Source organism: Hippoglossus hippoglossus, chromosome 20, assembly GCF_009819705.1.
Source record: "Hippoglossus hippoglossus isolate fHipHip1 chromosome 20, fHipHip1.pri, whole genome shotgun sequence".
NCBI lineage: Eukaryota > Metazoa > Chordata > Actinopteri > Pleuronectiformes > Pleuronectidae > Hippoglossus > Hippoglossus hippoglossus.
This window is the reverse complement of record NC_047170.1, coordinates 19,734,660-19,747,159: the sequence shown is the minus strand read 5'-3', so window position 1 is coordinate 19,747,159 and position 12,500 is coordinate 19,734,660. Positions and strand designations below refer to the sequence as shown.

Sequence of the window (12,500 nt, the reverse complement as noted above, 5' to 3'; positions counted from 1 at the left end):
AAAGAAAGAAGAAGAAAAACATGTTTATTTCTTGACAGGTGCAGTTTATTTACTCATATGAGAAATGGATCAAGTGTTAGTAAGAAGCTGCTTCTTATATCAACATTCAAAGAAATAATACAGTGGGTTTAATTTCAATCATAAGGAACGTTTTCAGGACCTGATAATGAAACATAATTTACTTAATGAATCCAACTGATTATTAGCATGAGACTATTTCAAATCAAATCCATGGACCCAGTCTCTGATTCAGGATTCAGAAAACACAGCAGGTTTGAAAACGCTCTGCAACAGGAGAGAAGGTGCAGGAGCGTCAAGACGACCAGGTGAGAGGAGAGACACACGATCGCCTGGGCGACATCGCCAGGTACAGATCACACCTTGATATCAGGCGTGAACAAGGGCTGAGAGTTAGAGTAGGATGAAGAAGAAGAACAGAGACGATGAAGAGGAGAGGCAGGAAACACACACACACACACACACACACACACACACAGAGTCATTCATCTACCCTCTGGTCTTCAGTAAAGTGGGCTACCAGAGAGATGATTTATCTTCCAGGGATTCTCCAAAACCCGTCATTCACAGACACACACACACACACACACACACACACACACACACACACACACACACACACACACACACACACACACACACACACACAGGGTGGCCTACCCTCTTGTCTTTGAAGTAGTATGGGTCGATGTCTTCCAGGGGAACGCCCACCAGATGAGATGGGATGTCAGCGAAGATGCGCGGCAGCTGTTTTCCTGCCTCCAGGTCGGGCCGGGGCCGGAGGAGCTGCACGTCGCCCAAGTCCTGACACGCACAGACACACACACACAAGCACACACACACACACACACACACACACACAGAGAGAGACACACACGAGCAGAGCATCACTATCACTGAAAACCCGAACATCTGTCTGCTGAAGCTGCCCCACATCTCTCGGTTTCAGTCAGGTTATTCCCTCCTTCCACCTTCTTCTGATTCCTATTTCCACTTGTTTTAATAATGTGGTGAATGTGTGTATGAGTGTGTGTGTACCTCCTGGTAGTGTTTGTTTTGTCGGGCCTTCTCCTGGGCCATGCGCTGCTCGATGGCCGCCAGGGAGTCCGGCGTGAAGCGCTGAAAGCTCTCTGGTCCCATTGGAAACACACAGCCAGCCATCTTCTCATCCTGATCCTGCTGCTGACTGGCCCAGTAAACCAGCTGCACACAGACACACAACCACGGTCACAAGAAACGCCGGAAGAAATGAGCCTCTGGAGCCTCCAGGCCTCAAAGTAACATGACACCAACAGGTTTTCTTCAGTCACGAAGATTTCCAACCTGATAATTCATCTTAGTGTTTGAGACAGAGGCTGAAAAGAGGAGCTGCAGCGATGACAGTGATTCTGAACATTAGAGCACAAAACACTGAACAAATGATCTCTCCTTTGATTCAACAGAGGCTGATTATCCATATTCTGATGATGGTCACACAGATAACTGTGATAATCATTGCTAGCTTGGATACTTTAATAGAATGTTTGATGTGGATAAGAAGATAAAATAGCAGATAAAGATAAAAACCCTGCAAACAAAGAGGCGGCGGCTGACGGGTAAAACACTCATCGAGTATATTTTGAATCCTTGAGTCATGAGATGAGGAGCGTTTGATTTAAGTGCCTGGAGTGTCTGACTTCTCGGTGCACAGAATGATTAGCTCATCTGAGATGGCGGGCTCTGCTGTTCAGGACCGTGCACGGCTTCACCTCGCTCATCACGCAGCCGCCGCCGCTCGGACCCTTCGCAAAAGCCGCAATCAGCCTGAAAAACTCTTCAGGACCGAGTCCGACCTGATGAGGCACAGACACACCTGCTTCCTCCGGCTCTGCACCACACGTCGAGCACCAAATGTGAAACTAACAAAGAAAACAGTTCATCAGGTGTACACGACAAGATGTGTTGTTATGACCCGATACAACGCAATTCTGAGCCAATCTTCAAATAAATTATCTTTACAATTTTGTCAACAGTTTATTATCAAAGAAAAATCTACAGAGAATCAGTTTGGAGAGTTTCCTCAAGGTGGAACAACTTTCTACTAACCACACGGGCTTTCAAGGCCGGACTCTTGTTTATATGTGTCTCTGTTCTCTCCCACTTTCTTTTACTCTGTCCAGATTTTTCTTTTAACACATTAGTTAAACACAAGGGAAAATATCTGTCAAAAAATATTTGCGGACTCTCGTCGAGGCCTCAGAGAAAGTGGAGTCGGAACAAGACGACATTTTGCTTCTACACCAGATCATTTGGTGAAAAATGAACCAAATTGACTCATTTGTTCAAATCTGTGAATTAGAGTTAGATGTCCGAGGTCCTTTCAGAGTTCGGTCCTAAAAAACACATTTGGTGTTTGTTGAAACATGAGCAGAGTTCAGGAGCCACTGAGTAGCGGGTGTGAGTCAGTGTGTCACTGTACAACATCAGTTCTGAGGCAAGTCAGACTCTCAGATTCTCGTGGCCTCGTCAAATCAAATCACCATCTTTAAAACTGATATTTGTATTTACTGTTTGATGTTTTGCAGGATTTTTATCTTCAAGTATTTTGGACGTGTCTGGAACCAACACTTTTAATGTGGCTGTTTTTACTGGTTTGAGCCTTTTAGTTCCTTTTAGAGGAAGCATGTGACCACGATGTGGACGACAACGAACTTTGAGTTGACTGGTGAGCACGGAACTGAGACCTGGACACCGACTGACCTGCACTGATCAGCTGATCACTGCAGCTGCAGGTGGAACATCTGGAGCTGAGTCTGTCAGAGCAGCACGCATTCAAGTATCACACGTGGCTGATGTGTTCAGGTGTCCACATACTTTAGGTCATATAGTGTGAGAGGTTAATCTGCAGCAAGACTGTCGTCATACAGCAGCTGATGAGAGGAACACACACACACACACACGTAGACCTGTTACACACTCACACTCTGTCCATCTAGCTCTCTTCAAACTCTGGCATCTGTGTGTGTGTGTGTGTGTGTGTCTGTGTGTGTGTAGACCATCTGTCTTGGATCCTAATTGAATGATTAGACAGGCCTCGTTTTTCAACCCTTCATGCATTTATTCTTCACAGCTCCCAAATCTGATTTCTGAAGTGTGTGTCTGTGTGTGTGTGTGTGTGTGTGTGTGTGTGTGTGTGTGTGTGTGTGTGTGTGTGTGTGTGTGTGTCCACATCAAAGAAAAATGTTGCTCTGTTTTCCGTTCTTATCAAGAGCTGTCATCCACTCAGTCTCACACACACACACACACACACACACACACACACACACACACACACACACACAGTCCTGGTTTCCATTCTGCTCTGACACTTGGTCACGTACACACTTGTTTGTCAGGATCCGCTGATATAATGCAAAGAATTTTTAAAAACCCTGAATTTCTTTGGTGTTTGTTGTGATCGTGTTGCTAGTTTTTAAAAGGAGCCATTTTCACGATGATCCTTTTAATTTGTCTTATGACTGTAAAATGTTTTCATGCTCTGATGTTCAGAATCACGTTCCTCAGACTGCCCGTCGCTGCTGCTCCTCTCTTCAGCCTCTGTCTCTAACACTTGGTTTTACCTCCTTTAAGACCCTCCTCCTGATGAAGTCTGCTCTGATTGGTCAGCTGAAACATTCTGTTGTGATTGGTCAACCGCCTCCAGTGCGTATTGAAAATGTCGGCCTCTGTTCTCTCTTTACCTGGAGCACGTGTCAGGGGTGTTGACCAATCAGCAGCGACTATATAAACTTGTATATAAACTCCTTTACTTCCTGTTTACTTCCCCCCCCCCCCCCCTCCTCCACCCTTCCCTCAAACCTCCTCCAATTTGCTCTCAACAAAACTAGATTCCTTTCCTTCTTTCCTTGTTCGCCTCCTTCTCAACTTTTCTTTTTTATAAACGTTTATTTGTTCCAAAAGGCAAAATGTTTTTTGTCAGTTGACTGTGGTTTTGACTGAAGTTGCTGTTACACCTGCACAGAACTCCAAAGAATCTCCAGACCTTCTCTGGAGGAGCTGAATGTGTGAATGCAAAAGTGCGGCTGAGAGCCTCCAGACGTTCTCTGACCAGTCGTCTCGTAAAAGCTCTGCAGGAGATCCTCCGCCGGATTCACCACGAGCGAGTGGACGTGTTGAAGATGTTTCTGACACACGACAGACAAACGAATGAATGAAAGAAAACAACCATCTCAGGATGAAAACGCGGAGCCACGCACGAAGAAGAAGTCGAGAGAGTTGTCGCCGGTGTCGATGTGATGTAAATAAAAAACGTGCGATCTCTGCGTGTCACTTCCTGCCTCCGTCCGCTGCTCCGCCCCTCACCTGAGGTTTCTGCGTAGCTGTGAACGAGTCTGAGCGAAGAATCTCCCGCTGCGTCGTTCATGTGTGAGAACACTCCGGAGAAAAGTCCAGGTCCAGTTCCGTGGACGTCCTGTGGAGCTCATGTCTGAAAGTGGCTTCACTGCAGTGAGACTTTATCTGAATCAAAGGACGCGTGTGTTTAACATTTTCTTTCAGACACTAATCAACCTCTAAACTTCACTCGTCTTCTTTCAGCTTCAGGCTGAACAACGAGGACGAGACACTTTCATATCTGTTCCCCTTCAGAGCTTCCATTGTTCTTAATGATTTCACAGATTTTAATGATGCTTCCTTTGATTTCCTGCCTGTGTTGTTGTTTACTCCTCGTTCTGGGTTCTGGCCTCATGCTGCAATTGGTCCTTTAGGTTTTAATAAAGACCAAACTCAGCTCAGACCATTTAAATCTTCACAAACTTTTCGTTTTTTCATCTCATTTTACTTCAATCTGAGCTTTTATCACAGTGTCGCACTCAGTTTCTGTTGTTAGTGGCAGAGCAAGTAGGTTCCCTCCTAATTTAGCAGTCCGCTGCCTTGCTCGAGGGCAAACAGGAAGTTGAAGTCACTGACAACAGTTTGATGTGGGGCCAGGACGGGGGACAAAAACAGGGATTTTAGCGACACACACCCGGAGTGAGGAGACGATGTTTGGAAACATAGAGAGAAGCAGACGGGAGGACTTTCTGGGTCAAGGCGCCGACACAGACGAGCCACCGAGCAAAGAGCGCCGGCCTCAGGACGGACGCAGACGCACAGGAAGTGGAGCTAAAATAATCTGCAGCTTCAACAGTGATGAACCAACGACAACGTGATCATTGATGTGTCGTACGTTAAACCGTGGTATAGATACACACTCTCGACCAATCCGGAGTCAGTGTCAGCTGTCAATCACGACTAAGATGTTATCAAGACCTGATGACAAAGAAATTGATTCTTTATATTTTACATCTTAACATGAAGTTTTATTTAAAAAAAGAAAACACAAATATAACCAATTTTAATTGAGAAAACAAACAAATATTAAGTGTTAAATGAACATTAATGCAAATTTTCTCAACTTTGTTTATTCTGTGAATTAAAAGTTTTCATATCAACAAACATAAACACTGATCTGTTCATATAAACCCAGTTTTATGGTCAGACCGATGAATCAGTCGAGCCTCTCTCATGTGGCGTCGCAATAATCAGAGAAATCAGTTCACGAGGTTGTTGGAACAAAACTTCATCACGAGACGTCATCACTCATGAACAAGATTTTACAATCAGCTGTAAATAGAAGCTTTTGATGTGAACTTGTTAAATGTTAAACTTGCAAAACAACTTTTCTTACGTTTGTATGATTAACGTTAAGCTTTTAAATCATTTATCCACTGCCGGACCTGATGCTTCTGATTGAATATTGTGTCAATGTGTTGTTGAAACGCTCTGAACACGTAAATACATGAGTTTCATCCAGATTCTGACTTCAGAGCACATGAAATGGAACCATCACAGAACGTGAACACACACACACACACACACACACACACACACACACACACACACACACACACACACACACACACACAGCGGAGGCCCTAGTGGTCATAAGAGGTTAAGTTGCCGACAACGAAACGCAACGTGCGACAAAGCTCAACGTGTCAGCGACAGAAACCATATGACGTAAAACAGCATGTGAACAGAATGTCCCTTTAGAGAGTGTGTGTGTGTGTGTGTGTGTGTGTGTGTGTGTGTGTGTGTGTGTGTGTGTGTGTGTGTGTGTGTGTCTGTGTGTGTGTGTGGCGTAGGTGCATGCATATTCCATCCTCCTTTATTTACGTACCATTTCAGCTATTCATCAGATACAGTGTGAGCCTCTCCGTTCCTCCTGTGTGTGTGTGTGTGTGTGTGTGTGTGTGTGTGTGTGTGTGTGTGTGTGTGTGTGTGTGTGTGTGACAGAATGACCATACGCTTGGTTTGCTCTTTTCTGCTCTGAGCTTTTCTCAAATCTCTGGCCAGCTACGAACACACACTCTCTCTCTCTCTCTCTCTCTCTCTCTCTCTCTCTCTCTCTCTCTCTGTCTCTCTCTCTCCCTCTCTCTGTCTCTCTCCTCTCTCTCCTCTCTCTCTCTCTCTCTCTGTCTCTCTCTCTCTCTCTCTCTCCTCTCTCTCTCTCTGTCTCTCTCTCCCTCTCTCTCTCTCTCTCTGTCTCTCTCTCTCCTCTCTCTCTCTCTCTCTCTCTCTCTCTCTCTCTCTCTCTCTCTCCCTCTCTCTCTCTCTCTCTCTCTCTCTCTCTCTGTCTCTCTCTCCTCTCTCCATCCTCCCTCTCTCTCTCTCTCTCCTCTCTCTCTCTCTCTCTCTCTCTCTCCTCTCTCTCTCTCTCTCTCTCTCTCTCTCTCTCTCTCTCTCTCTCGCTCTCTCTCTCCTCTCTCTCTCTCTCTCTCTCTCTCTGTCTCCCTCTCTCCCTCTCTCTCTCTCTCTCTCTCTGCTCGGCCATGTTATCGCATCTTGTCTGAAACACGTTTGTCACACGAGGTTAAACCACTAAAACACGAACGTTGCGTGAAACTGCAGACGTGTAAATGCGCAGAGCGACGTGTTTGGTCTGTGCTGTCGTGTCAGAGGCTGGAGGCGTGGCCACGTCGTTCGTCTCAAACGAGATGTTTGGCTAAAAAAAGAAGAACGCACCCGAAACACTGCAGATAGACAAAGATCACATTCTTAAGCGCCGACTGGCTTGACCAGGTTTTCACAACTGACGGTTGTGTTTCCATTGTGTGGCTCTTTTTCCGTTCATCAGCCACGTTTAGGGCCTTGATGGTTGATGAAGTCTCTGTGTGTGTCTGGCACATTGGATCTGAACACAGTACACATCCATCACTCGCTCTGACCTCCAGACCCAGCAGAGTTTGTAAAGAAACGATTGTGATCCAGGGGGAAGCTGCTCTGTGGTGTTGGTTCTGCACGTCGCTCCCCAGCCTTGACTTGCAGGTTGATTATCATTACGAGTCTTTTTGTGCTCACGACACTTTAGTTATCAAAACGCCGCCGTACGAAGCCAACGAGGACGAAGGGGAGTGGCTGTGAGCAGGTGTGGCGTCACTCGGGAGCGATGCCATCAGCTCTTTCGCTCGACTCTAAAAGCAGTGTCCTGTCACTGTGCCGTGATGAAGTGCGAAAACTCTCACGGAAATGCCTCTCCTCTGAGGACGCCGTCCAGAGGCAGTGAATATGCAGCGCCTTCAATTCAATTAGCCTGAGAGGGGAAAACACATTTTGTCACCGCACTGCTGCTGCTGCTCCGATCGGAGCGGCTGCCCAACGCAGGAAATGATTCACTGATATCAGGCAGCGAGCCAAGCCGAGCTGGCAGACGACCACGGGAACCGTTTGGCTTCGGGATGGGTGAGGGGGGGGGTGGGTGGCGCTGGGACCCTGACATGCAGCCGCCTCCGTGCGTCATCCCGAAGCTTTGTCTTGCATGACCACCCTTCACACCTTCGTAGACACGTAAAATCCAGCCTTTAAAACACAGACTTTCAGGTGTTGTCTCGTGTGCAGATGAAGTTCGGTGAGTTATTGTATTCTCTTTATTTTGTCCCTCACGATAAATACAAGGTCAGCAAATAGTGCACAGTTTGTCAAACCCAGTAAAGTGAAGTCGTTTTTTGTGCTGCAGCTCCTCGTCCATACGACTTCTGTCAACATGAGCGCAGGATCAGTTTTAATCTCCATCCAGGACACGTCTGAAAACACACATCATGTGACCACTCATGTGACCTGGTAGCCGAGGCTGATAATGGTGGGGGTCATGTGACAGGAGCCTGATGAGTCAGCAGAGTCCGAAAAGACCCAATCAGGGAGCGGTTGTGTCTGCGTCATCGTTTCCGAACGGCTGTTCCTGCTCGTCCAGACTAAAGCATTCGTATCTTGGATATTTAAATTTCATCTTTGTGTAACAGGAGGAAGAAGAGACTGTCCTGGTCCGTATCTTGTTGTGTCGACACAAGACTTTCTCAACAATTATAGTCAAGAATATGTCCGTTGGTTTCCTGGAGGATTTATCCTGCCAGTGACGTTTCCGTCTTGCACGATGAGGTCATGATTTGAACTTATCCCAAACTTTGATTTACGACCAAACAGCTACAGACCTAAACGCCGTTTAGCTTATTCATTCCATCTTGTAAAGCTGCATCACAATAAAAGCCACTCAACACAAAGTACAATCTGATGCATTAAAGACGAATTACAAAGAACTAATATACTTTCTACAGTCTCCGGTTTCATGATGCTGGAGAACGCTCACTGCTCTGAGGACAGAGAAGTCGACTCACAGTCACAGAAATGTGCCACACAGAGATTTTAACAGCTGAAACTATCTGCCAGTGTTTCCCTTTGCACTGCCGGCCAGAAATCACAAGTCTGCTCCCTGAAAGCTTTGTACGCCGCTGATCGCTGGTAAAATGAACACATGCACGGAGGATTTGATTAGTGACTCGTACATGAAGGAGTTTAGTAAAAGAGGGTATTTTGCAAACTGGAAATTGAATCCAAACTGGATCAGCAATGAGAATCCAACCGATGTCCCACGACGGCTCCGCACAGCAGAAACCAAAACCAGACAAACAACCAGCAAAACTCAAAAAGGAAATAAAGTACAAAAAGACTATGGACCAATACATTTACAAGAACATGAGTCAGCAGAGCTCATATCTCCCCTTACAGGACGGAAGGAGGGAGGGAAGGAAGGAAGGAAGGAAGGAAGGAAGGAAGGAAGGAAGGAAGGAAGGAGGGAAGGAAGGAAGGAAGGAAGGAAGGAGGGAGGGAAGGAAGGAAGGAAGGAAGGAAGGAAGGAAGGAAGGAAGGAAGGAAGGAGGGAAGGAGAGAAGGAAGGAGGGAAGGAAGGAAGGAAGGAAGGAAGGAAGGAAGGAGGGAGGGAAGGAAGGAAGGGAGGAAGGAAGGAAGGAAGGAAGGAAGGAAGGAAGGAAGGAAGGAAGGAAGGAGGGAAGGAAGGAAGGAAGGAAGGAAGGAGGGAAGGAGGGAAGGAGAGAAGGAAGGAAGGAGGGAAGGAAGGAGGAGAAGGAAGGAAGGAAGGAAGGAAGGAAGGAAGGAAGGAAGGAAGGAAGGAAGGAAGGAAGGACGGAAGGAGGGAAGGAAGGAAGGAAGGAAGGAAGGAAGGAGGGAAGGAAGGAAGGAGGGAGGGAAGGAAGGAGAGAAGGAAGGAAGGAGGGAAGGAAGGAAGGAGGGAAGGAAGGAAGGAGAGAAGGAAGGAAGGAGGGAAGGAAGGAGGAGAAGGAAGGAAGGAAGGAAGGAAGGAAGGAAGGAAGGAAGGAAGGAAGGAAGGAGGAGAAGGAAGGAAGGAAGGAAGGAAGGAAGGAAGGAAGGACGGAAGGAGGGAAGGAAGGAAGGAAGGAAGGAAGGAAGGAGGGAAGGAAGGAAGGAGGGAGGGAAGGAAGGAGAGAAGGAAGGAAGGAAGGAAGGAAGGAGGCGAAGGAAGGAAGGAAGGAAAGAAGGAAGGAAGGAAGGACGGAAGGAGGGAAGGAAGGAAGGAAGGAAGGAGGGAAGGAAGGAGGAGAAGGAAGGAGAGAAGGAAGGAGGGAAGGAAGGAAGGAAGGAGGGAAGGAAGGAGAGAAGGAAGGAGGGAAGGAAGGAAGGAAGGAAGGAAGGAAGGAAGGAAGGAAGGAAGGAAGGAAGGAAGGAAGGAAGGAGGGAAGGAAGGAAGGAAGGAGGGAAGGAAGGAGGGAAGGAAGGAGAGAAGGAAGGAGGAGAAGGAAGGAGAGAAGGAAGGAGGGAAGGAAGGAAGGAAGGAAGGAAGGAAGGAAGGAAGGAAGGAAGGAAGGAAGGAGAGAAGGAAGGAGGAGAAGGAAGGAGAGAAGGAAGGAGGGAAGGAAGGAAGGAAGGAAGGAAGGAAGGAAGGAAGGAAGGAAGGAAGGAAGGAAGGAAGGAAGGAAGGGATGAACTAAATATTTCAGATCTCTCCATAAGTTTGAACATGAACATGTTTTAGTCTTTGAGATCTGAAGATTTCTCTCTGCTCACGTTGATCAACACGTTTTCCTGACGCCATGACAAGCGGAGAACAGACCTCGACTTTCTGCTGCAGACGAACAAATGTTCTAAATATTCTAGTTATTTATTTTAGATCCAAACAACAATCTCCTGAGGTGAGTTCACGGGACGTCAGATGTCAACTTTGAAGATAATAATAACCTGGGATCTTCACGTTTAGTGTTTCTTAACGAGGCTCCTCTCTCTCTCTATGTGGTTCCTCTCAGACGTCTCAGCCCTGAGTCGTCTTGGTGCGTGGCCGCCCGTCACAGGGCGTCGGATCAGTCTGCTGCTGAAGGTGCTGTTCTGTGTCTCCAGGTTGACGGATCGGCCCTGACGGCCGCTGGTTGCCTCGTTGTGCTCAGGCTGCAGACAGTCCAGGCCCACTCCTCACTCTGAGCCAACCTGACTCATTAGCTCAGCGAGTCCTCTGGCATCGTCCCCGCTCTGACGCCACTGACTTCACCTTAAAGTCCTCTGCGGGCCGGCGTGGAGCTCTCTCCATGTTAACATCAAGTCCGGCCTGCTGCTCATCACCTGCTGCTGTTGTTCTGCTCCTCAACAGGGTCCAGGCAGAGCTGCTCGGCCCGTCTGCGATCTACATGCAGTACATGCACTTTCTCTTTCCATCATACGTTCCCACGAGTAAAAAGACATTTAGAATATCAAGAGGTGCTTTGGAAGAAGCATAATAAATAAATGTCTCACTTCATATTCTGTCACAATTCAAATAATCGCTGTGTACTGTTGGGGAGGGAATTGTAGGAAACTTTATACATTATTTGTGCAGTGTTTGATTCAACTAAAATAATGTTACTTAATAAGAAGTGGCTTTGAGAAACAGTTCGTCACAGGAGTCATGAATCGTGGGAGCCTTGAACTGAGACACAGCTGAGGTCAAACCAAACGTCTCCGTTTCTGCCCGTCCAAACTAAAACGCAGCCCCAGAGTATTAAAACCCAAACGTCCTAACGGTGGAGACACAGACGTTTGTGTGGCAGAGCTCATGTGTTCTCACAGCGTGTGGAGGTTTGATGACTGATGAGATAATGTATTAGTTTTGTTCACATTATCAAAACAGCAAAGAATAATCCTGATCCAGAAGAGACGGCTGAGAGAGACGGTTTCACTCCGAAGTCACAGAGCGCGACTTGTAGAGCAGCTCCGGTTCAGAGGGGAAATTTCTCCTTTATTTTCTTAATTGACATTTCAGAAAATCTTAATAAAAAGGGTTTGAATTCTGGAACCAGGTCGACCAACTACGAGAGGAAGTTCTCTGGCAGGGAGATGATGGACCGAGGCTTTGTTTGTGTGAACGTTAAGAGCAGCGATGGAGCAGTTAACGTTCACACAAAGACACAAATTATTCCAGATGAACATTTGCATATTATCAGTCTCCCGGTGTCAGTGAGAGAGCGTCGGGTTCTTAACGCAGGAGCTGCCGTCGGTTCACTCTCCGGTCAAGGTCGCACGGAGATAACGTGTTTTATCGACGTCGTCAAATCCTCATCAGAGCGTCAGAGACTCAAAACACGAACATTGAAAAAAACGTTTTTTTACCGTTTCAGCTCTGAGAAGCTAAACGTGTTTTAAATAAATACATTTATTAATTATCCCTTTTATTTCCTTTATTCTAAATCCAACTCACACTTTCCTCCTCCTGCTTTCACTCCCTTCCTTCTTTCCTTGCTTCCTTTTATTAGCTGTCTGTCCTTTCCTGTCTTCTTGCTTCCTTTCCTATTTCGTTCTGTTTCTTTCTCGCAGCTTTTTAATTTCGAACTTTGCTGCCTCCAGGATTTCGTCTTCACTTCCTTTTGTCCGAGCTCCTGATTCCCACGCTTCCTTCCTTCCCTTTGCTTTTACTTTCCTTCTCTCTCTTCCTTCCACCGCCTCCTCGTCCTTCACGTCATCTAACTACATGAGTCATTTGCATGTCTTCTTTATAAACTCTGCGTCGTCACATTTTGACGCTGTATTTTTTATCACCTCCTCAGCTCCAGGTTTGTTGTGTCAGTGGTCACATTAAATTGAAATTAAAGGAAACATGCGTCAGTAAGTGAAGCTGCCAGCTGTCGAGC

General features: G+C 46.6%; 1 protein-coding gene across 3 annotated transcripts in view; it reads right to left on the bottom strand.

Annotated features, from left to right (window-relative positions):
• Window positions 1-12,500, bottom strand: part of LOC117753548 (sodium channel protein type 4 subunit alpha-like) — a 70,692-nt gene that overhangs the window by 42,537 nt on the left and 15,655 nt on the right. For 2 of the 3 annotated variants that reach the window (XM_034571687.1, XM_034571686.1), the window contains exons 2-3: window positions 1,057-1,221; window positions 679-822 (exon numbers count right to left, since the gene is read on the bottom strand). In XM_034571687.1, the coding sequence (XP_034427578.1) occupies window positions 679-822; window positions 1,057-1,179 (267 nt within the window). In that variant the 5' untranslated portion in view covers window positions 1,180-1,221. The remainder of the gene's footprint in view (window positions 1-678; window positions 823-1,056; window positions 1,222-12,500) is intronic. The other variant, XM_034571688.1, reaches the window with a different exon arrangement.